At 44.4% G+C, this 23,923-nt stretch overlaps 1 protein-coding gene across 1 annotated transcript; it reads right to left on the bottom strand.

Moving 5' to 3' along the window:
- Nucleotides 1-1,309: 1,309 nt before the first annotated feature.
- On the bottom strand, nt 1,310-23,718 carry CASS4 (Cas scaffold protein family member 4). The gene is made up of 7 exons (XM_086474958.1): nt 23,683-23,718; nt 11,070-11,498; nt 7,806-7,910; nt 6,617-6,766; nt 3,482-4,816; nt 2,604-2,663; nt 1,310-1,880 (listed from the first exon to the last, which is right to left on the bottom strand). Exons 1-7 carry the CDS (start codon nt 23,716-23,718, stop codon nt 1,467-1,469), a joined length of 2,529 nt encoding a protein of 842 aa, XP_086331084.1. The 3' UTR covers nt 1,310-1,466.
- Nucleotides 23,719-23,923: the final 205 nt, after the last annotated feature.

Here is a 23,923-nt window from a genome sequence, read left to right as displayed (position 1 = left end):
GGAGCGGGTTTTCCCCTTCTTTTGTGGGAGACCCCCGCCCCAGCACACCCACTTTGGGGGGTTTATGGCCCTCTGAGGAGTTCCCGAGTCGGGCCGGGGCTGGGCCGCGGGCTGCCCCCCGCTGAGGCGCCGCCTCTCGCCTTTCCCGCCCTCACCCGCCCGCCCCAGGCCGCGAAGGCGGGAGGGGGCGAAGGCAGGTTACAAACGCTCGGTGGCGCCGGGAATGAGTTTAATACAAGACGTAGAAAGCCAGCGTGAAATGGAGTTACTGCATTTAACTGTGCAAACAATAATATTTACAAACGTCGACCTTTAAATAACAGCATAAACCATGGCGACTGCCGAGGGAAAGCCAAACAGAGGAAGAGGAGGGAGGTGGTCGTTCCACAGGCAGCTGGAGCGTCTGCACCGGTGCAGTGCGGATGAGCTGTAACTACTCAAAATCTCAGTCGTCCATTTTCAGGGCAAAGACAGGCGCAACGTTGCCAAGAAAGGGCAGGCTTTGAAGACAAGTTAATTTGGAAAACCACGAATAACACAGGCGTGCAAACAAGGTACCTGCGTGGTACTGGGCCTTCATCGCTGTTGTAGTTCAGATCCAGCAAATCTGGGGACACGGTTACCAAGCTGCACAGCCCCACTGGGCAGCCTTACGCGGGAGCTCGGGGTGCCCAGCACCAAGGTTCGCCACCTTTCCCGTTGTAGGAAGAGCTTCCAAAGCCGCTGCAGGCCCAGTGAGTAAAATTAATGCTGTTTTAGTTGGGGCAATGCTCTGAACAGCTTCAGGCCGCGACAGAGGACGACTGAGGTGTGCTCCCTGTAGAGTTAGCAGGAGCCAGGGCTCCTCCAAGTCAGTTTTCCTCTGTGCTCAGATACCAGCTGGAGCATTTCCCATTAACATCTAGGCTAGGTATAGTACCTGCCAGATTTTGTCCCATAATACGCTCATCGCATTTGTATATTAAAAACAAAATTCAGCTTTGCAGCTGTTTAAAAAAAAAAAAAATTACAAATTTTGAGCGACGTCCTCAGGAAACAATTGATGACAGCATACCATAAATTACAGAATACTGTGCAGCAAAGTTTAAAGAGAGACTTTACATACGCGAATAGAAAAAAAATATATTTATCTGACCTATATAAAAATTAAAAAATAAGAAATCAGCTGGATAATAAAATCATTGTGCACTAATACACAGCAAACACTCCTGCCCAGCCACTAAGATGACAATGTTTCCAGGCAAGATCTGAACAATGGAGAAGATTTAATTCTACAAATCCTCTTCTGCATCTGCTGCTGTGTGGATCTTCCCCTGCTAGAAGTGCACCAGCACCCAGGGAACTGCCTGGCAGGAGTGCGTAGAGGTGACAAAGTTGGTGTCACTGAGCTGCTTTTGCCCCCCTTGGCTGCCACAGGCCAAAGGAGCAACAACAATGGAGAATTTTTAAAAACAGCGAAGTGCCTGTCATTCCAGCATCGCTCTGAACTGCTGCGTGTACTTAGTCAGCTCCTCCGTTTGATCCTGAAGTTCCCTCGTGGCATCTGCGTTTGGATATCGTATTGCAGCATTTTTGGTGGCGAGAGCCAGGTTCTTCAAGAGGCTGCAAAACCGGCTGCTGCTGTGGAGAATGTCATTCCGAGCCTCTCTTTCTTGAGTTTCCTGGCAGAGGGAATCCACTAACTTTTGTCCCACCATAATGATCAATTTGCTATGGGATATGAAAACTTCAGGTGGCTGGTTGTTGCTCAGACTATTAGTAAATACAGCAATTGCCTTGTGAAGTGCACTGAAGCACAGCTTACAGTGTTCTGGGAGAGCGATTTTCTTTGCAGAGTCCTGCTTGCTCTCAATTACAGCCTTTTTTGCAGATGGCAAAACCTGGAAAAAGGTTAAAAAAAATAAATAGACTCAGCTTGGTGGCACACTGATTGTTTCTTTATTTGCTCTATCCTATATTCTTCATGTTGCTTTGCTTACAGGGAGTTTTGTTAGTTAATAGTCTCCAAATTGCCCCGGCCCTGGAGACTTTTAGAATAATTTCTCTTTCCATAAAGTACTGGACTTCTAAGTGGTATTTTCTCCCGATTGCCTTTTTTCTCTGAACAAGTTTCACTGAACGTGATTTTAATAATGGATAGCACACAAAGTGCTGTAGCTAAACACCGATCCTTTCCAGCGCCTGGACTTCAAGCTTTCAGATAGTACAAAACATTCAGACTTGATCTTTAATGGTGCTGACTTCATGAGGGTTATGAATGATTAAAACTGTGCAATAACAAGAGGGTCACTCCTTACACCAGTGAATGACAAGGTATTTTGAAATACTAACTCTCACAGCCTTATCTCAAATGACACACAAGGCAAGCAAGTAATAACACAACTTTAAACTACAGTGGTTCGTTACACTCGAGGAACATAAATATTTTTCCTGGGTTTTCAGCAGTAATTCTAAGAACTAGTTCTGAGAAAATGAAATATGAGAAAACAAATAGATCTTTATGTATAGATATGGGTGTCCAAATGCAAGTTATTTTGAATTTTAGCAAGCACAGAAATCAGGGGCTGAAAGTCCTCCTAAGTAACAGTCAAAATCAGAAATACCTTTGGTTTTGAGTCTGTACTCTTCTTTGCTGCTTCTTTATCTGAAATGATTTTCTGTGCCTGTTACAAAATGAAAGCAGAGTTGAAGTGGTTTACAGAAAATAAATAAAGACAAATGTGGTTTTCGCTTATTTCAGGAGGAAACAACTCCTTGCTGTGCAGCCTTCATGTTATAGACAACAATGGTGCACTTACTAGAAGCATTAGGTTTTTTCCTACTAGAAGTTTAATATCTGATCCTGCAAGATCTAAGACTGAAAACTAGCATCAACAAAACATACAATTTCCTAAATTCTAAGGACAAGACAGCATTTCTTTATAAAACCAAGACAGTTATGTTCTTAGAATAATTTTGGATGTTTGTTAGAATCATTCTCCCTACAATTACTGAAATATCTACTAACAAATAAATTCAATAATTCACAGTAAGAGTTTAATTTGTTAAATCAAAATTTTCTGTGAAAGTTTGCTTTCCAATACACCTCAAGCTGGAAAGTTAACATCTTTTGTACAGTCATGTCAGCATCAAACAAAATGTACTGGCAAGAAGAGGACAACTAGTCAAAACAGAAGAAACAAATTGCTAATCCCCAGCTAAAAGCTGTCTCTCAAATGAATTCAAATGTGCAAGCTAAAAATCTTGTGTCAGTGCTGGCTGGCTGCCTGGGTAAATTCTCAAACGCCAGTTCTCTGTATTACTTAAAATTACCGCTTCTGCATGAGCCGTCTAGCACCCTAACAAAATCCTGAATTCACGTAGAGCCTGGAAAACAGGAAGGAGCGCAACCTGGCGTTGGTGCTAGCGCAAAGATGAGGTGGTGCCGGTAGCTTAATGCTGCAAACGATCACGAGTACAGAGTAAAACCCATTGCACTGACCTGTATCGGAACGTAATCACAGTCCTCGGGGGCGCTGCCTTTTGGTTTCTCAGAAGAGACCTGACTTTGGTTGGGTTTATCAGGAGCATTTCTTTGAAGTGAATCTATTTCTACTCTTCGTGGCACCGTGATTTGTTTTGCCATTTTGTATTCTGGGCTCGCTTTTGGCTGCTGCCTTTCTTGTTCCTTCTCATTCTTTCTGAAGAGCAGCCTTCCATTGGCAATGATGATGGATACAAACCTCTTGATATCATCTGGAATCGTGCGGGCTACCATAACAAAGCGATCGAGGTCATCTGGGTTGTTCTGAGGTTTCCTGAGGACCAAAGCCTCTAGTGACCAGTTGCAGTTGTTGAGAGCTTCTCTTGTTTCTGTTAAAATTTTGAATGAGTTCTTAAGAATTTCTAGCTGTTTTTTAATTCTGGTCTGAAGGTTGTTATCAGTGAGGTACGAGGCATTTACTTTTATGACTTGAGCAAAGGCCAAGAATTCTCCCAGTGATACTTTTATGTGATCAACTGCTCTATGGATTTCTTCAATGCTTTTCTCTAGGTGTTCTTGTAACCTCCATTTACTGCTCACAAAGATCATTAAACTCGCAACCGAGCTGGATACGCTGTGCTGCAACCTAGTCACTGTCTCTATGGCTACGTCAAGGTCCAGTTTGATTTCTTTGGCAGGCTCTTCTGATGAGGACGTAGAAAAAGACTCAGCAGAAGAGCTGGAGGATGTAGAGAGCGTGCTGCTTCTGCTGTCCACGCTAGAAACAGATAATCTGTCTTGTTCTAATTTGTCATCTCTTGAGAGCTGCAGGGGAGCACTGTAGGCTTGGTCTCCAGAACTATCGCTGGTTTTTTCCATCTCTTTCTTGGACTGCACAGCAGCAGGCAAACCTTTTGGAATATCGTAAACATACTCTTCAGAGATCTGATTCTCAGCCTTTGGAGCCAGGAGACCTGGGGGTACGTCACAGCTGCCATTTTGTGGCAAAAGGAGCATGTCCCGTGAGGATGGAACATCATAAAGATGGATATCTGGAAGTGTTAATTTCCGTTGTGTTGGTGGAACATCATATAATTGTGGAGTTACAACTTTGGCTTCAGTATTTGCTGTTAGTGCCTTGTACCTGGCCGGTGGTATATCGTACAGCACCTGGTTCTCCGAGGAAAGGCCAGAAGGGTTTTGTTTTAAGCCTGTTTTTTCAGGTGATACTGGAATATCATAAATCCATTCTGACTTCCGAGGATTTGGCAAAGTATTGTAATGGTCCCAGCACTTTTTCTGAGATTCATTTTCTGAAACATCAGTTTCTCTTTTGGGAGGGACATCATATAGCTGCAACAGAGCAAACAGGATTCATAAACCGTATTTTTAAACAAGAAATGAGAAACAGAACTGAATTCTCAGAGCACGTAAAAGTCTGCAACTCCAGTCACGTCAGTGGAGCTGCACCACAAAAAGGCTGGCCTGTGATTTTTATTTTCTGTCTAAAATGCACAAGCTGCATATCTGAAGGTTAAAATATTTTGGGCACAGGTGATTAAATCATACAGCAGTGTCCCCAGCCAGTGAAATCTGTAGGCTCTTCCCTGGCTCCTGTGGGCTAGGAAACTCGTAGTTTTCTGGAATGGCTACAAGAAAAGTGAAATGCCAGTTTATTATTACTACATAGTGTTAAACATTCAGTTTTAAAGAACGGAGATAAGATTTTATTAGCCTGTGCATATGAAAACAGTTAATTTTCCAGTATCCCCATCCTCATTCATATGCATACCCTGACAAAAAAATAAATCACCGGCAGACACCACTGACTGTTCTCTTAAACTTTTACTTGATGCATGTTGGCCAAGATGGATGCAGATCTTGCCCAATGCCTTAAAAACATCTGTGTGCACAGCTTCAGTCCAAGCTGCAAAATGCAAATGCAGGACCACTGCTTATGTAAGAAAATTCTAGTAGGCACTTCAGGATAGATCCTGCCTGGACGCCTTACGAGCACGAAGCACAATCACGAGGGAGTGCGAGGAACTATAGGAGTCTGCAGCAACAAGAAACAACCGAAGGTACTGCTATGTAATAAACGTTTTAGAAAGAACTGTCCAGGTCAGGCTTTCCTGTTTGCAGAAAATGTGCGTGAGAAGGGGAGCCAAGACAAGGGTGTTTCAGACCAAAGCCAGAATTGTCCAAATTGCCTGTAAACAAAGTATTCTAAGAAAATTTGATTTTGGAAGCAACGATAAGCCATTCTCTGAAAGTAAACCTGCTCCCAGGCTCTTGCAGCTGGTCGGTACAATTGCTAACAGCCATGGAGACTCCAGGAACGCCAGCTTCAATGAGCAATTGCTCATAGGCCAGCGCCCCAGTTCTGGGTAGCACCAGTCCTACTGTCGCTGCTGAACAGGCTCTGTGCAAGACTGGCTTCTCCAGCTGTGGGGCAGCCGTGAACCTACAGCACTTCTCTTCAAAGGCACAAACCCAGGAAGCCTCAGATTTCCTGTGCTGGGATGGTCCTCCCCGAGATCCTGCACCGCAGCCCTCGGCATGGGTGCTAAGGAGCCTGTCAAGATTCTCCTGGATCCTAAAACCGTTCAGGAAACCTGAAATACTTGGCACTCAACTAATAGAGTTTCCATTGAGTCATATTCTTCATTGTGGAATTTCAGATCACCCTTTCTTCAAGGATGGTACTTGTTAAACAGCGGGGAAGAGATGGGAAGCCTGACCACCGCCCCCTGCCCCGAGCCACGTGTGCTCTACTCCCAGAAAAGGTGGCAGGAGAGTGCTGCATGGAACGGGGACAGCTAGTTTCTGTCTGCTTGAATATTACAAACAGACGTGCAAGACTGTAGGGTGTTGAATTTACTTTTCACACTGTCATAAAAAGAAGCTAAGGCAAGAGATCTTGATGCCTGCAGTCTAAAAAGCAAATGCAAATTCAGGGGTAGTCCTAGTCCTGTAGGTACCCCACCTGTCCAGGAGCCAGGCAGTATTTGGCTCTTTAATATGAAGGACAAAGTACTGCACTGCAGATGTGCTGGTCTTATCCCCGCAATCACCTTGAGGGAGGTTCAGCACACGTGCCCAGCATCATGGTAATGAAAGATTATTCTCTTGTGTCCAACAAGTCTTACTTACGTTGCCCACTGGCGAGTCTTTCTGGATAACAGCTCCTGCCTTTTTTGGGCTGGACAGGATGTCATAAAGCTGCTTCTGCTCTTCCTGGAAACACTCGGTGGATCTGGCCGGCACAGAGCCCTTTCGTGCGGTGCGCAGAGTTTCACCGCTCTGGTGAGAGGGGAAAAAAAAACCCAACAGGTTTACTTCAATCCTTTTTAGAGCCTACTGAAGACTTCGGTGGAATCAAAGGCTTTTCGGGTCATAGACTGCGTAGCTCCTGGTTTGGGCAGCGTGGGTCAAACTCAACCTGCGGGAGAGCTGCACGGGAGGGCGGTGGGCACTAGGTGGTGCAAGGCAGCCGCCACCGACACCCCGCCTTTGGGTCCGAGCAGGGATCACCCCACTCAGGCGAAGCGGGTAGCGCTGACACCGAGAAGTTTGTGGATAACTTGCTAACGAATGCCTGAGGGCTGGCTGCTGCCCTGCGCCGTGGGGGCTGCTGGGGAGGCCAGGATGCGGGGAAGCCCCGTGGCCACGCTCCTGTCCCACCCACACCTCTGTGCGGCAGGTGGTGGGCTGGGACCGGGTGGCTGTCCCGGCCTGGTGACCCGCCCAGGCTGCAGCAAAACACAGAGGAAAGGTGGTGACAGCCCCTTCTGCCCAGGGGAGCATGGTATCAAGGGCACGATCGTGTCACAGGACGCCTCAGTGGCAGATGCAATCAACGTGTTGCCCTTACCCCGAGTGCAGCGTGGTTACGTGATCTGGTGCCCTGCATTTTGGTGCCCAGGAGGTGGGTGGTGTGGGTGACATTTAGTGTCTTTTTTGTACGTGCACTAGCGACTCTTGTGTAAACATCTTGAAGTCTTCCTGATCAAACGGCACAGAGATAAAGCCCATTTCCTGGTGGATAAACCGTGGCAGAGAGGCTGATACTCTGATACTGAGAATTCATCTGTGCCTTGGAACTCGGTAGAGGTAAAACTGAAAGTGTTTATTAGAAACGTACCAAATTTAAGACACGTTTCACTAAATGTCTAATAAATTCAAAAGAAAACTGCTTTAGGTTTTGAACTTCCCTAAAAATACATGGTTTTCTGCCAAATTTTACAGAAAGCAAACAGGGAAACACTAGAATTTACCTTAAAACCTATTCTGAGGTCCTACAGGGTCCCAGCTGCAGGGGGGGGACCATGGCAGGACTCACCTGCGTGAGTGATGACTCCTGGCGCTGCGTGGACGGAACATCATACACTTCACTCCTGATATTTGGGACTGAAGCCCGGCATGCTCTTGGGAGAGTAAGCAGGTGCTTGTAGGGGAAAAAAAAGCACAACAATAATGAGAAAGCTGCAGTAAGCAGTAAGCTCAGGACATCTCTGAAAATTTGTTTAGCTGAATAGACCACCATTAGAGTAATTACTCTTAAGTGATTAAAAACCTTTCAGCTTTTCACTGATGGTGATACACGAAAACTGACCTTACAGGCAGGCATGGTATTTTTTCCCCCCATAGTTCTGCTTTGTCAGCATTTCTGCTTTATTTCAGATAAGAACTGGCACATACAAATCAAAGGCAATCTACCTTACTAACCAAGAGAGGGAAGAGATTTGGAGAAAATCCAGCTTCAGTTATCACTTAAATCTTTAGACTACCCAAAGCAGAACCACTAAAAAAAGAAAGGAGGGGAATTTCTACTTCTCCAGTCTCACAGAGCCATTAGGTCAAACCATATTTACTGAGAGCAAGAGCAGCAAAAAGGTAGTGGGGTGCCTTATTCTGTAGTCAGGACAAACTGACTCGTTTGGTAGGAGTAAACAGGTACCTTGATGTCCTGTCTGGCTCCATAAACAGAGAAGGCTGACGTGGGAATGACATGACTTAGGGTCAATTACAGACCAATTCTCCTGTTTGCTTAAAACATCATTCTAAGAACTACAACCAGATCTATGGGCCAATTAGTTAAGATGGCAAAATATGGATGTTAGGAAAGGACCCCTTTAAAATTAATGCCAAAACCACGGAGTTTTGTTCATTTAGCATGGGTTTAGTCTGGCTCTCTGCAGCTGGTTTATAAACGGAGTTTTGTAAACTACTGACCCACAGAAAACACCGCTGTGTTACAATAAATTATTTAAAATTGGAGGTAGTGTTCTCCATCATGTGAGCGTGCTCTAGTGACTAAATTTAGGGAAATTATGGTAGAGGAACAAGACTCCAGCTTTACAACTGCTTGTTTCATCTTTGTGAAAGCTCTTAGCTCTCATCTAAAGAAAGGGAACGAGGAGTGAACACAAACTCCCATGATATGAGCCATCTTGCTTGCAAACAGGCATGAAAGAACAAGACTTTCCTGAATGGAAAGGGTAAAAGGTAAGTGGTATCAAGAAAGTCATCCTTAGCCCAGGTCTGTTTTCACATGGACAAGTCTTCCTCAGAATACAGCAAAAAGGAAACTCTCTGAATATCACATCTTACTCCTTTTTTAAAAAGCACTTTCAGTCTTAGTGAAGCAAGAAGGTGCCCTGTGTATTAGGCTGAAGTGACGAGGCTTTTCTACAGCATGAAAGCCCACAGGCTTTGAGGGAATTCATTTGTTTTATTGCTTTCAATCAGCTCCCTCAAAGACTTACAGTGGCTTTACCCGGCTGCTCCGAGGACAGCTGAGTATGCCAGGAGCTTCGCCAGTTGTCCCACAGGATCTACGCGGGGCGGCCCAGAGCGCTGCAGTGTGTTCTGCACTCGCACAGGCTGTTCACCCCCGAGCCTCCCCGCGCATCTGCGCGTGGCTTGTGACCGTGGGGGCACAGCTGGTGTCGCAACAGCTGTGACATTGTGCGAGGGGCAGCTCCGGCAAATCTGAACTTCCAAACAATGGAAGCCGGCTAAGACTCCCCCCGCTTTCTCTGTTAGGGTAAACAAGGCTTAGGTATATAAGCTCATGAAATGACAGAGAGACAGGAATAGCCAAGCAGCTCTTCTACTGGGCCGTTCATTCAGATGAAGAATACTAGGTGACATTTTCAGCCTGATCTGCTGGCACAACATGGAAAAATTCATACCAATCTTACATTCAATTTCTACGGTTCGGAACGTGGAGAAATCGGATCACAGCAAGTGCAAAAGGGTCTTTTATACCTGTTACTCAGTTTGAGCTTGCAGTTATGGTAACTGTACCCAAAGGCTGAAAGTGCAGCTGCAGCACTGGAAATCAGGTTTCAGTCACCAGAGGTGTTCCAAGTTCACCTGTCTTCCAGCACCCGATTGCCACACAGAAGGAAGCAGCACCTCTGTTTCCATAACTGTCCTTCTGGCACGGTGGGATGAAAGCTGGCTGACTGAGTCCCATAGATCAAGTTATCATTAAATCAGCCTCAAAAGCTATATAGTTTAGGGCTGAATTGCTTTCCTTTTCCAATTAACATTTCTAATGTGATTTTCACACACAGAATAAAGAGCCACCCAGGGCGGAAGAGCTCATGGGACTGAACAAAAACTTGCACTTGAACTCCCCCTCCACCTGATCTGTTTACCTTTTATTGTAAAACATTTCCCATTCATTTTACGCTGAAGAACGCACAAGTTTATGATGTTAAGGCACTTGGTACAACATTTAGTCAAACAACATGTTCCACGTACATGTTCCATTTGAACACCCACCGCAAGCAGCAGGGGGAAAGAAGAGGCCAGGCCAGGCACCTGTAATGAAACCCTGGAAAGCTGGACTTGCAACTCCCCTCCGTAACTGGGGGGACTGGTGGCTGCTCGCATCCTGTATACCCTGGTCACTGTCTCACAGCAGCAAAAACAGGCTGGGAGAGAAGTTGATTCAGACCCTACAAGCAAACCCTGGGCCCTCCTGCATGTCTATAGTAGGTGCTGCTGTTTTGTGTGGGAGTAGTGACAACCTTGAGTAGCAGAAGAGAGTGGCAGCAGCACTCTGAGCTTGCAGAGGTGCTGGAAATAGTACAAACTAGAGCAAAGGCAACAATCGCACAGCGAAGGGTATTTTTTTTTTTTTTTAAATTATGAATCATCTTCCTGTGCAGATGGATGCAAACACCCCATGTGTGCCCAGAGGATGCTGGATGGACTCATGCTGTACACCAGAGGAGAAAGTTCTGTGTCTTGTTATTTAAACTTTGGGGTAGGTTTGTAAATAATATCTAGATTCTTCCAAACAAATGGTATGTTCTTTACTTCCTGCCCTATTTTACAGCTGCTTTAAACTGTCAAAGAAAGTGAGGGACTACAGAATATAGGGACTCATCTGTTGCCAACAACAGCATTTCTCACATAATGCTATAAACTGTAGTAGAATGGATGGGAGTTTCCTAACCACCATTTATTAGAATGGCTTTGCTGCAAATTCCACTGAAATGCTCAGGCCAACAGCCTTTATTATTTTTCTGCTCCCAATGATTGTTTTAATAAGAACATTTGTTGCTTTTATAGCTGCTTATATTCCTACCTGGTTGGTTGAGCTTTGGGTCCTTTCACTGAGCAGCTGTGCAGCCAAGGCTGGTACCCGATATATTCCTTGGGCAGGTAGGGTAGAGCCCCTGGCTGGAGATTTAACCCACCCCTCCATCTTCTCATAGGCAGACGACAACACAGTAGGCTTGGGGACAGAGGGAACCTGGTAGATGTTTTGTTGGCCTGGTGGCGACTCCGCGGAGTCGCTGCGGGTGGAAGGAGGCAGCAGGACAGCCTGAGAGGCGGCGAGGAGCTGGAGGCGGTTAGCGGGGGCCAGGCCCTGCCTGCCGTGGAGGGAGCACTTCCACCAGCCCTCGCTGCCAATGACATTTTGGTCCAGAACCGTCAGGATGTCTCCTTTGCGGAAGGCCAGCTCATCTGAGCACTCCGCTTTGTTGTCGTATAGCGCCTTCGCCAAGGTATTCTGGAGAGAGAAAAGACATCGGCATTGCATAGTTACACCTGCAAAAAGGTTAATTAGTTCCTGGTTTGGTGTTTATCTTCCCCTTAATTTCAATTTAATTCAAGTCTACTCATTTTCACATTAAACAACACATTCTCAGAGCACTGGTTTCAGGGTTAAACGTTTGCAGCCCATCTCTGCTATGTTCAGCGCAGAAACAGATCGTAATAATAATATTGCAATACTTTCTTGTAAAGAAACTAAGGAGTTGGATCCTACTGATCCCAGGCTAATGATATCTGTGACATATTAGCTTAGGGAAAAATCCAATTATGCCCACAGTGGCACCAAACAAATAGCTCTGCTGGCTGCTACGTCTTCGTGGCAGGTCAGTGCGTTTGTGAGCTTATCTTTGGTAAGCACACCTGAAACAGCATCTGTGTTTCTCTCCATCGCACAGGCATCACCCGTATCCAAATACTTCTGTCTCCAGTATATCTTTCAGCATCTTCACAGAGTGCTCTTAATTTTTTTTAGACAGGAAACCAAGGAAGTAGAGAGTAAACGACTCTCCTAAGATCACAGAAAATCTGAGAGTGCACAAATACTCGTATTTCCTAGCTTCTTTGCCACGGGGCAGCCCTACCTGTCTCTGCTGAAGCCCAGAAATTTCTGGCAATCATGAGTGCGTAGATCACAGTGTTTTATTTTTAGCATATTTATTTTGGGAATGTGCTTACTCATTGCAAGATGACAGTTAAAAAGAATGAAAAGCAGCAGCATTAGATCACTTCATTCATCCGAGACATTTGTGAAGGATAGAGCGCGCTGTGGACGTAGTGTTTTCATTTGCTTTCAGCTTTAAGACGAGACTGACTGCTTCCCAGGCAGCGGGACCCTGGCTGTGTTTCAGCATTAATGTCTTATCAGAAAGTGCAAGTGACGTCCAAAGAGATAGTACCCAAATAGGAAACGTGATGCCTTGTATTTTTATCCAGAGCATTTGCTGAAAAGCAACAGCTGGCTTGAAGTTGCAGCAGCAGCAAACTAATTTGTCAGCTCAGCTGATGAAAACAGCCTGTTGTCAGCAGCACACGTTTCTTCGTTAGGATGGCCATGAACAATGGCCTTTTTATGAGGCATGGGCTTGTCCATCAGCAGCTGCCAGAGATGGACAACAGTCCCATTTACCTCGTGTCCTAGCCTGGTTAGAACAGCCTTCTTGCCTTGAACATGGGAGTCCACTTTTTATTTGGACAATGCCAAATGCTCTCAACCACCTGTGTTGAAGTCAGGTCTCCAGGAATCCCACCACAGAGGGCAGCCCAGGGTGGGCTTCGGCTTGATATGTTGTTGCAATTGTAAAAAAAAAAAAAATTAAGAAAAAAAAAAAAGAACAAAACAAAACCAAAACCAACCCCAAAACAACACACCACACAAAACAAAACCAAAAAACCCACAAAAAACCCAAACCAGCCAACTTTTCTTATTATTCATCAGCAACACTTCTAGATCTGCCTTAACGTTTGCTCCTTGGTTGCTGGATGCTGTACAGACACACTGAAAGACAGACCCTCTTCTTCAGGCCTGACGCAGATGGGCAGAGGGATGCTCTCCCCCTTTTGCGAAGAGCCTTATCCAGGCGCACGCAGGAAATCGGTGGCAGAGCCAGGAAGCCTGAACTCAGGAACTGAGCCCCTGTGTAGTGCGTTAGACAACGAGACCATCCTTCCCAGTTGCACCAACACGAATAAGAGGAAAATTTAGTTCACAATGTGGTTTTAGGAGGCATCTAAATGTTGACAGTTCCCCAGCTAATTTCTTCTTGTGGAAACAGCATACTAACCACATTATTTGGCCTAATTCTTTAATTAACCAATGTACAAAATTATGCAAGTCTAATTTCAAATCCTGTTTAAGAGTAAATATGCTGATTTTCACTGTACACATCTCTGAGAATTTCTGCAAGTAATTACTGTAGACTACAACCCAAGTTAGGCAGCCTGAGGAGGTACTCTTCCCATTCGGCAGCAGTAAAATGCGACTGCAGCAGGTATTAGCAGGAGAAATAATTCCAACTATCCTCTCATCTCTTTGCCTAGACATTGCTGGGTCTGATTTGCTGTAAAATGAGTGAAGCAAGAGAACAGGCAGGTCAGTGAATGCATCAGGGAGGTCTACGCTCCATTCAACAGCCAAGCTGTTCCACAGAAAGGTCAATACTCCAACGTTTCATTTGGCAAAGGCAGATGAGTATATTGAGGAGCACTCACACCGAATGAGAAGTTAGATTTTAAACTTACACCATGACAGTCACAAACCTTTTTCAATAGAGGGGTCTCTTCGCTTGAAGCACAGCACACATTGCTTTGGTTTTGCCAATAAAGCTGTGCAAACATCTGCAGGCAAGTAGCCCACAGTGAGATACTCATTCAAAGCAGAACACAGAGGTTCAGATTTTGAAAGGTGCTCTCCGATTTGTGGAGCTCAGATTAGGGCATGTGGGCTCACATCTGTAGGCAACACAAATGTCCAGGAACCTTTGAAATCATCTCAGTGGCAAGACAAGCAGGAGATTAAAAAATAAAATTAAAAAAACCCCCAAAACATAGGACACTTTGGGAAACCTGACCTAGCTAGAACAACAAATCTGTTCGTAGATCATCTTATATCCCATCCACAGGGCTGGAACTGAAACATTTAAGACCTTAAATAGAGAAGTGATGGAGGCAGGCCCCAACCTCCACACTGTAGAACATGAATGAATTGGAAGATTGTCAGACTTCTGCAGGTCAGCGTAGCTCTCAAACAGGTGAGGGAAAAAGTGGAGGAAGAAAAAAAAAAAAAAAAAGAAAAGAAAAGGTTCTTCCATCTAAGGCAGTGCTAAATTAAACATCAAGTTTCAGGACACATGGTCAGTACTATAGAGTTGGAAAGCAAATCTTTCCCATCCAGTCTCAGCTTCAGTATTGTGTAAATTCATTTTTTCATTATTTTCTTTCAGGAGTACCAGCCCATCACTGGTGTAATAGGCCAGCCTCTGGTACAGATACAATTCCGGGTGACAACGAAAGGCATTAGTGATCTCACTGGCTTGCAGCCCTCAGTGACATTTTTCAGTGCATTTTAAAAAGGGGGAAAAACCCCAAACAAATCAAATCAACCAACCAGCCTTAGGAGGGTATTTTAATGAAGATTTCTTATCCTTTTGACTTGGAACTAGTCTCCGAAGGAATTTATAAAAGGTAGAAACCTGCGTAACACAGAGTATATTAGTAATTTGTAACTAGCAAACTACAGGAAGGTCCCAGGCAAAATTCTTTCAAAGGACAGCCTCTTGTTGCAGTGCAGTGCGAGGATGCAAAAAAAAAAAAAAAAAAATCCAAACCATCAAGACAAAACAAAAACCCTCCACCACCACCATCTTCCCTGAACAGACTCTTCTGTGTGTTTTCAGTGCCCACAGCCTGGCAGAAAGTTGCAGCAATACATTGAAAAACCTATACAAGCAGCACCACAAAAACACAGGAGGAGGAACATTTTCACAAGGTGTAAAAACAACAGGTCAAACAGGTCTGCCTTTATATTGTGCGGTGTTCTCCTTTGCTGCTCTATTTACAGGATTAGCAAGTCCCCTTTATTGTTTATTTCCTTTCCAAACATTCTGGGTGCATCGCCCAGCCTCTCAGGACCTGACACTGCACCAGCCTGGTGTGGAAGAGACTGTAAAGCATTTCTTTTATGCAGCGTTATCAGCAAAGGAATGTAGGCAATACTGTTTATTTAAGCTCTGTTAGTTTCTAGGAGTCCCAGCTGTGGATTCAACAAGTATTAGCCCAGGATGCTGAAGCAGATGTTGAAGATCAGCTTGATACCAGTAAAACAAACTATGACAAACTCACAGCAATGCCGAGCACCACAGGTGCTGATGTGTTTAGCCATTTTATAGGAGATATATGTGTGTATATATATATATACACACACACACACACACACACAAGCAGGCATTACACTGCTTAGCTTTGGTACTGAGAAGTGCTGTAGTTCTGGCAGCAAAGAGCTTGCTGTAGGCTAGCTGATTTTCTAGTGGAGTTTGAGCTGGTACTGAATCTCACTGTGCTAGAAAAAACGTGCTGGAGCCGCCGAGCTGGGTCAGTTATGAAAGCTAGATTGGTTCTGTCCATGTTCCACTGGAATGAACCCCCCAGCAATATTCCCATGCGGAGGGCATGGCCATGCTGACTAAACCAAAGCACCGCGAGGTTGGGCAAGGAACCACCCCTCTGCCAGCACCCAGTCCACAGCCAGCTCCGCCGCTCAGCGTCCTACGGGTGCCATCTGCTCGTGCTAAGAAACAGTTACTGAGAAGCCACTGGGTGCCAAATCTCTTCCAATTTGCTTCCCAAGGAAATCTCATTTTTTAAGAGAGCTCATCCCAGCCAACTGATTTTGTGATCCCAATAACAGTAGGAGCAATTTTATAGACAAGTTACAAGAGGTTTATGTCAGGTGAGTGCTTGATCCAGCAGCACGGATAGACTCAGTAGACCTCGGCCATCTCCAGTTACGTGGCCTGAGGTTATTTGTAGCACAGGCTCTGGCTCTTCCGATGTGGGCCCGTTTGTCAGAAACGGGGCCCCAGCTACGCTTCCAGCCATCTAGGACATGTGTAAAGAATCACTGTGGCAGCCCCTTTCCATCATGTTAGCAGAAGCATCCCTGACCTGCCATTAACTATAAACAAGGGCTGCATTCCCAGGATCGCAGGGACCTTACGGGATGCTTAGCGAGGAGGAAGCTGTGCTTTGGGGCCAACGGGATCTGCGTTTTTTTCTCTGTTACCAGAAAAGCGGAAGCGGGCTGTCTGACGCTGTAACCCACACAATGCCACCCAGGGCCAGCTGCGGATAGTTCTTCGTTATTTTATGCGATCTCATTAACATGTCCTTACAATAACCAACATGGAATACAGCAACACAGATGAGATAAAAGTGTTTTTCCTTCTTTGACGTTTGTTGCTTCTTCCCTGTCAGCAGCCCTGAAAAAAACCTCCTAAGACAAAGAACATCTTAAAAGCCAGTTCCTCACCCCAGGAGAAAGCACCTCGGCAGACAGCGCTGTTGCTTTTCTCACTGAGCAGAGTTTAACACGACGATGACAGAGCACAGACCTAGAAACTGAGGCTGCATCCTCTGCAACCTCTTCCTGAGACATTGTTCTCCCCCATACAGAGTGCGTGACCTCGTTAGAGCAATGCAGATTACTCACACATATGGAGCCAACCATACTGAACAGGTTTACAGTACAAGACCTCTGGTAACCCTGGTTTGGTTAACTGAGGTGTGAAGAAAATTCTCGTGTGGCTAGAAGTGTGTCTTCTGTGACGGAACTGTAGATGAGATGTTAAGATAGTCACCTTCCCTACCATCTGAATTTTTCCATCTTTATTGTTTGTGTATCTTTATCCAGCAACACTCCCACTACAAAACCTAACAGCCCTTGGGATTCTTCAGAATGAAAGCTGTTCACTCATGTTTATTAATGAAGAAAGAGAAAATCTTAATTAAGATTTGGTAAAGCTGATATAATTCTATAATACAAAAACCTCAAAATGGGAGTGCTCACACAGACTGACATCTGTGCTCTATGTACATGATAAATAGCTGCGCTAAGGCAAACCCCCTACCATTACTAAGATTTCCTGATCCCCTTCCTATCCTAATCTCTAGCCTCAGCCTACAGTAGAATCAACAGAAGAAAAACACCCTCATAAAATATATGCAAATATTGCTAGAAAAATCATTCATGATTATTGAATGATAATTTGAGCTTGTTCCCTGCAATTCTGCCAAAATAATTTCTGTACCCCCCCCCTTCCCACTCAGGTTGTATTTGGAAACTCCAGTTCAGTGCTATGTGCTATGTGCTGTTTCACGTGATACATAGGTACTGTAGTACTTGACGGCATTTCAAAATTTAAAAAAAGTAACATTTTTTCATCTATTGTCTTAAATTTGCTTCTTAAAAAAACCTGGTGAAATAATCTAAAAGAAGAGAAAGCTTTAATCACAGGGGCTTCTTTGTGGATGAAGATAAATATTTCTCAGCTGAATTTTGCACATTACAAGTCTGTAAGCACTTTTACTGCAGAAAAAATGGGACTTAAAATATTTGAGGAGAAGGAAAAGACACAACAAAAGGCAGCAGGTTGTGTTTGCTAAACAGTTATGTCCATGCATCAATGACACCCTCTGACATGTTTACGGAACTGTTCCCAGTTAATCTCTTCACCTCCAACAAAGCTGCAGAAATAAACATTCTCCATTGCCCCCTTCGCTGGGAACATGCTTCCCAGAGAAGTCCCTTGTAAACAGTAGACCAAGTTGAGTCAATTTAAGTTTTGCCCAGTTAATTGTAGACAGAGTTCACATGGTCAACACCCACAGAAGAAAGAATTCACCTTAAATGCTCAGATCTTTCTCTACATATATGTGCTGTCCTTCTAGCAGAGGGGCTTGCACATCCCACTTGATGTGCAACATTTTCTGTGACTTGCAGAAAGTCCTTCCACTGCAGTTTTTGGGTTGTTTGCTTATTTTGGAAAATAAGTGCTCTGGTCATAGAGAAGTTTCAGATCTTTTTGTACGAGCTTCAACAAGGAATGAGAGTCAGGACTTGCTTTTATTGCTCATTCAACAGTTAATTGATTTTTCATAGAATCATAAAATAGTTTGGGTTGGAAAGGACCTTTGAAGATCATCTAGTCCAGCCCCCTGCAGTGAGCAGGGACATGTTTAGTGCGATCAGGTTGCTAATCAATTTTTTGAGGGTGGAACCAGGTGCTGATCAGCAGGTTTTAAATTCTGGATGGTCAAACCAGTTTTTGATAAAATAAAGAACCAGTTTAAGAATTCAGGCAGAACCACTTAGAAATTGTGCAGCTTCACATTAGTCAGTGCTGCAGAGGGGGGAATTACAAGCAGATTCTGATAGTTTTCCCCAAACTGTCTTTTATCTAGAAATACAGTTAATCAAATTCTGGCTGAGTTAAAACCAACAGAACACCCCCACTGTTCTCAGTGCAATCAGGATTTCATTCCCATTCATAGCATTTTCGCATGTGTGGTCTCATGCCCAAGTTCAAGGAAAAATAAACTGCCATTTCCTGGTATTTAAAAAACTGAATATGTATGTATTCCTTCGGTTTGGTTCCTCCTACTATCCAAAGATTTTTGCCCATATGCACCAAATTACTTCTCTGACTTTCTAAACCCTTGGTATCTTAATTACATTTACTACAACATTTATTTCCAAACATGGATTTAAAGATACAGAAAGTTCCGAGGAGTACAAGCTTTCTCCTTCTGCCTCCTAAGCAAGAGATGCTTCACAGAGACTCGTCAGAGCAGGGTCCTTGCTCTCCTTCCTCTGCCCGCCCACGGAACAGGCAAGAAATTCCGAGGACAGGCTGTCAGGAGCAGATTGCAAATTTTTCATTTGCAGTGACTGCCGTGTATTCTTCCTCCTGGGTAACACGAGCATGACAGGGTGCTGTCCCTGCATCCCATCTGGCCTGTGGCGGAACTCCTGCTGATTCCCTGGACGTGGCAGAAGCGACAGCACCCACGGGGGCAGAGGCTCAGGGTGGGTGTTCTCTGATTCATAATGAATCAGCACCACCACAACTCCCAGAGGCTGCCGCTTCCTCCAGCTCTCTCATCGCAGTTATCTGCCCCAAACCATTAATGCTTTTTTAAGACTACCCTTCTGGACAAAGTTGCATTTATCTGTGGATGGTTTTTCACCTGCGCTGATCACTACTGTGCATCACCGCTCCCGCGGCAGCTGTACCTTGTGCCTTCCCCTGTCGTTAACGCAGGGGACACAGTGGCCACCCAGACCCTGCCCTGCGGTCACCTCCGCCTGAGGGATTCAGTTAGTTTCACAGCCAAAGAAATCCTGCTTAGCACAAAGCGAGCTAATGCCAGGTGCCTGCGCGCTGGGCTGGAAGTCTGGGCAAACCCACGAACATAGGACAGTAAAATGGATTTGATCCAGCCACTCATTCCCCCCTCATCCCAGAGCAGGGCAGTATTTCCTAAAAATGAACACTGCCACCACTCCTTTCCTCTTTTGAGCTTCAATTCTCTTTGCAAAGAGCTCGGTGGGACATGTTCAATCATTATCCTAGGGTGCACAGACTTCCCCAGTCTCCATAACTCATATTGAAATTACTTGACATTTTCTTCATCAAAGAGTGACTCAAGTTGTTAAAATATTTCCACTACCCATTTTCTAGCAGTCATCACAAATAAAAGAACCCAGACCCAACACTTTCCTTGAAATACTGTATAGCTCAAGTGTTAATCATTTAAGCTCATTATTTCCAAGAAAATATGGCCAGCCAGGGTCATTTGTGGTGACTTTTTTTAAGAAGGCAGATTATTGCCTAATATGCATGGTACAAAACCTTACCCCTCTTAATCGTACTGCTCTTGATAAAGAATTTTTTTCAGCTTCACTTCGATCATATTTTAAAAATTAAGACCACGTGCTTTGTTAGTAATGTGCAAATAAGATCAACAGCATGCTCTGAAAGGGATCCTGTCAGATGCTGATCTGACACCACAGACACTTCCACTACAAATGGAGTAAGTAAAGCCATTAAATTAACTGCAAAAGAAATAAAATAATCTGGTACTTACATTGACCTTCATTTTGTTGTCTCCTATTTCCCTGTCACTCCATCACCTAAGGAGGAGGAGAGCTCTCCCAGTCTAGCCCAGTGGCTCAGGCAGGAGCACTGGAGGGTCTGGCTGGAAGCCCAAAGAGCAAATGCTCAGCCTCCTTCCACCTCCTGCTGCATTCGCTGGGAGCCCCAGAGGGGAGCAGCTATTGGGAACGAAGGGAGCTAATTACGTAGCAAAATTATCTCGCCGGTGCAACTGGCCTGCAGCTGCGGATGCTAATGAGGGCCTGGTGCAGGGCGCGCAGATGTCCCTCCTGCAGACCCCAGGGAAATGCCTTTTCTGCTTTGCAACTGCCTCTAACCAGGAAACCCCAGGGCACTGGGGCTGAACCAGAAACCCTGGATTGGATTTTAAAGCGTTTTTTGCAGCATCATTTATCACTCCTGGTTTTTTGAACTTAAAAGTGGCCTGATAGTCTTTGAAATGTTCGTGTTCAGGTTTCTAGAAAACTGAACAGATCTCCTTGGTGGTTACGGAAATCCTGCAACATAATCACACACTTCAGAGGCAGAAAAACTGAGGAGGAAAGCTAAACATTAACTGCAGCTGAAGGGTTGTTTCTTTGATTATTTTTTTTAAAAAATCTTTAAGTTTATAAAATAATAATGTTATTTAAAATTATTCATAGTTGCTATTTGCTCAGCAGCAGTTCCGCCCAGGCTACGCTTATGCAAATGTGCAGGTTCACAGCTTTGTGCATATCTTGGGGTTTGCAAACTTTTACTGGTTTTGCCTTTGTGCATGCTGCCTGTTCCCCAGCAAAAGCCTTTTCCTTCCTCTTTCCACGGTAACTTCAAGATGAAATTAGACACTCGCTCCCAAACTCATAATCACGTAACTAGAAAAGCAATGCGTCGTGAATAGAAAATGCTGAATTGAAAATGCTTTCCTGACAAAATCTACGCCTCTGGGCTGGGGCTAGGAGCGGACAAGCAGCTAATGCAGTTGTCGAGATGGGAGCAAACTCCTGGCACAGAGCAGCTCATTTGAATGCCTTTGGAGTTTTTCTTTTTTTTTTTTTTTTTTTTGTTTGTTTTTAAATATTACAACCAGCAGTTTTACTAGTTTGAACACTCTGCTTCATGCAGATGATAAGGAAAAGCCATTCACTTGCTATCCTGGAATTTTTCAGGTGCTACCAGCATCTGAAATGAACCAAAAACACAAGTAACGAAACCACAACTTGTGGCCACAGAACTACTTTCAAAGACAATCAAATGTTCTCTTGAATTAATCCCAGACAGAATCCCTGCCATGCTGGGGCAGGGACAGCCTCCGCAGACTGCGGGTGTTCCACAGCACGGCAGGGACAGAGGCGCCCAGGAGTGGAGGAATAATGGGAGTGGAGGAGAACGGGCAGCAGCCAGAGAGCTCTTCCCCCAGCCGCAACCTCCTGTGCCATGATCACCTCCTTGAAGAGACTGGGGCAGATGGAGTGTCTGCTCAAAAATAAGGCAAGCTGAGACTAGGAAGGGGGGGCGAAGGTGTTTACTTAAGTGCTTGCTTAATTGTTCATGGTTTATTCATTCTCAATTGCTCGGATCAGTGGTTAGAAGTTTGTGTTAACTGGCAATAAATTAAATGAGGTGAAAATTCCCTGGATTGAGGCCATTTTGCCCATGACAGGACTGAAGTTTTATGTCTAAGATTTGCCCAGGAAAGCTGGGCATCGAGTCCACTTCCACCCCACTGCATCTCTGAGAATAGCCCCAGATTTATTGTCTGAAGCCCGGGAAAACAGAGGCTTCACCATTCTCTCTGGTATTTCCCCTTGGCTATTTAACTCCTTGCTCAATATATAAGCTCTGGCAAGGCCTATTTTGAAGCACACTTTTGCTCCCAGGTGTTTGAGATGGAGACTGGGGGGTGACAGCAGGCACCCTAGAGCCACGGGGCTGTAGAAACAAATCTCACGTCATCCTTCATGCACTTGTTTGTGGACAAGATGGGAATACGTGAGCAGGGTATTTTAGACGGAAAGACAAAATTCACATCAACTTACTGTGTGTTTAAGGACCGGTCCTGTGTCAAACAGCACGAGAACTATTTCCCAAGCACAGCCCAGCATGCTGGCTGGGTTTTAAATTGCACCATGAGGTGCAACGTTTCCTGTGCAGACTATGGTGCAGGTGTATAGACAACAAGAAAGAAGTAACACCATTTCTCTGGCTGTGCTCATGTGCCGAATTCACTTTCAGAAACGGTTTTCCTCGTGAAGGTGGAACAGTTGGGGCACAGCGATACTTGCGAAGCGTTAGCTGTCACAGTAAAGCTACTGATGGTTGGCACATGGTGCTTCAAGGAGTCCAGATGGCAGAAAAAAAACCATCCTTGGTATTTTTGTATGAAGTATAACATTCAAATGTTATAATAAACAGCACTGCCAGGGTAGTAGGAACTTATAAACAGTTCAGAAATTATATAGCAGAAATAAATTCGACTTTTTCAGTTGTCGCTCACACAAATTTGACTGGGTGTGCTATGGCTGTGTGTAAAGATCTCACAGCAGAGCAGGGAATCGGCTTGCTACCGTTACATTTATTTAGCCATTGGCAATCCATTTTAAGAAAACTGAAAATAACATACCTAGAAATAGAAACTCTCTTCCCTGCACAGAAATGAAAAATGTCCTGCATCAATTTCCTTTTATCTTTACAGGCCTCAATAGAAAATTTTGAGTTAAAAAAAAATGACTCATTGAGCTAGTACTAAGCTTTCTCCTCCCCTGTATTTTGTATCAAATTTCCAGAAGGCGGTTTATTTACAGTAAACACTGAGATCATAATCCAGGATGAAAAGAATAATTCCATTACACGGCTTATTAGACCTGCAGACAGTAGGACAACCAAGGCACTGCATTGAATCAAGACTTCAGCATTCCATAACCCTTACAGCTGCAGCAGGGTACTTTATCTAGGTATATATATAAAATTACACTAGATGCAATATGAACACACAAATAAATGTAAAAAACCTTATAAACTAGTTCCCATCTTTCAAAACAAATAAATATAGTGCTTCAAAATTTCTTCTGTGTGTAATGAAGGGAAATTATCTATCATGCAAGAGGTCACCTGGACTGTCACTGGAAGTCTCTGACAATATAACCGTGTCTCTAATGTTACTACAGGATAGCAGTTAGACAGATGGAACCTTGAAGTTATAGATTTATTATTTCACAAATGTGTTTATTCACAGGTATTTGTATTTGGGAATCATGCTTTATTCAGAGTTCTCCCTAAGCAGACAGTTCTTCCAGTTAATAATTTTGTCACCACAAAAAGCACAAGGAGACATGAGGTACACTGGCATCGTAAAGAGCCCTCCATCCACCTCGAGATGGGAACACCAAACATTTCCAACATCGCCAAGCATCATGCTGAATGCATCCAGCCCCACCCTAGGTCGCTTTTTTCTTCACTGTTTATATGCTGTACCCAAAAAGCCAGACATACCTTTGCAGTTCTGCTGATTCTTCGGTTTTCGTTCATTGTTGCCATCCACCAGCAGCGTCACTTTGAGCGATACAGAGAACTGCCGCAGGACGAAGAGACTTCAGCTTTGCTGAGAACTACGTCTCAAGAAAGCACATTTGACAGATCTACCCCTAAAAGCATTTAGGAATTTCCAGAAAAGATTATAATGAGAAATAATTTCTGTGACAAGAGATAAGATTAAAAAGAACGGGATGCAAAC

Source organism: Leptosomus discolor, chromosome 17, assembly GCF_034619465.1.
Source record: "Leptosomus discolor isolate bLepDis1 chromosome 17, bLepDis1.hap2, whole genome shotgun sequence".
NCBI lineage: Eukaryota > Metazoa > Chordata > Aves > Leptosomiformes > Leptosomidae > Leptosomus > Leptosomus discolor.
This window is presented reverse-complemented; position numbering and strand designations above follow the sequence as displayed.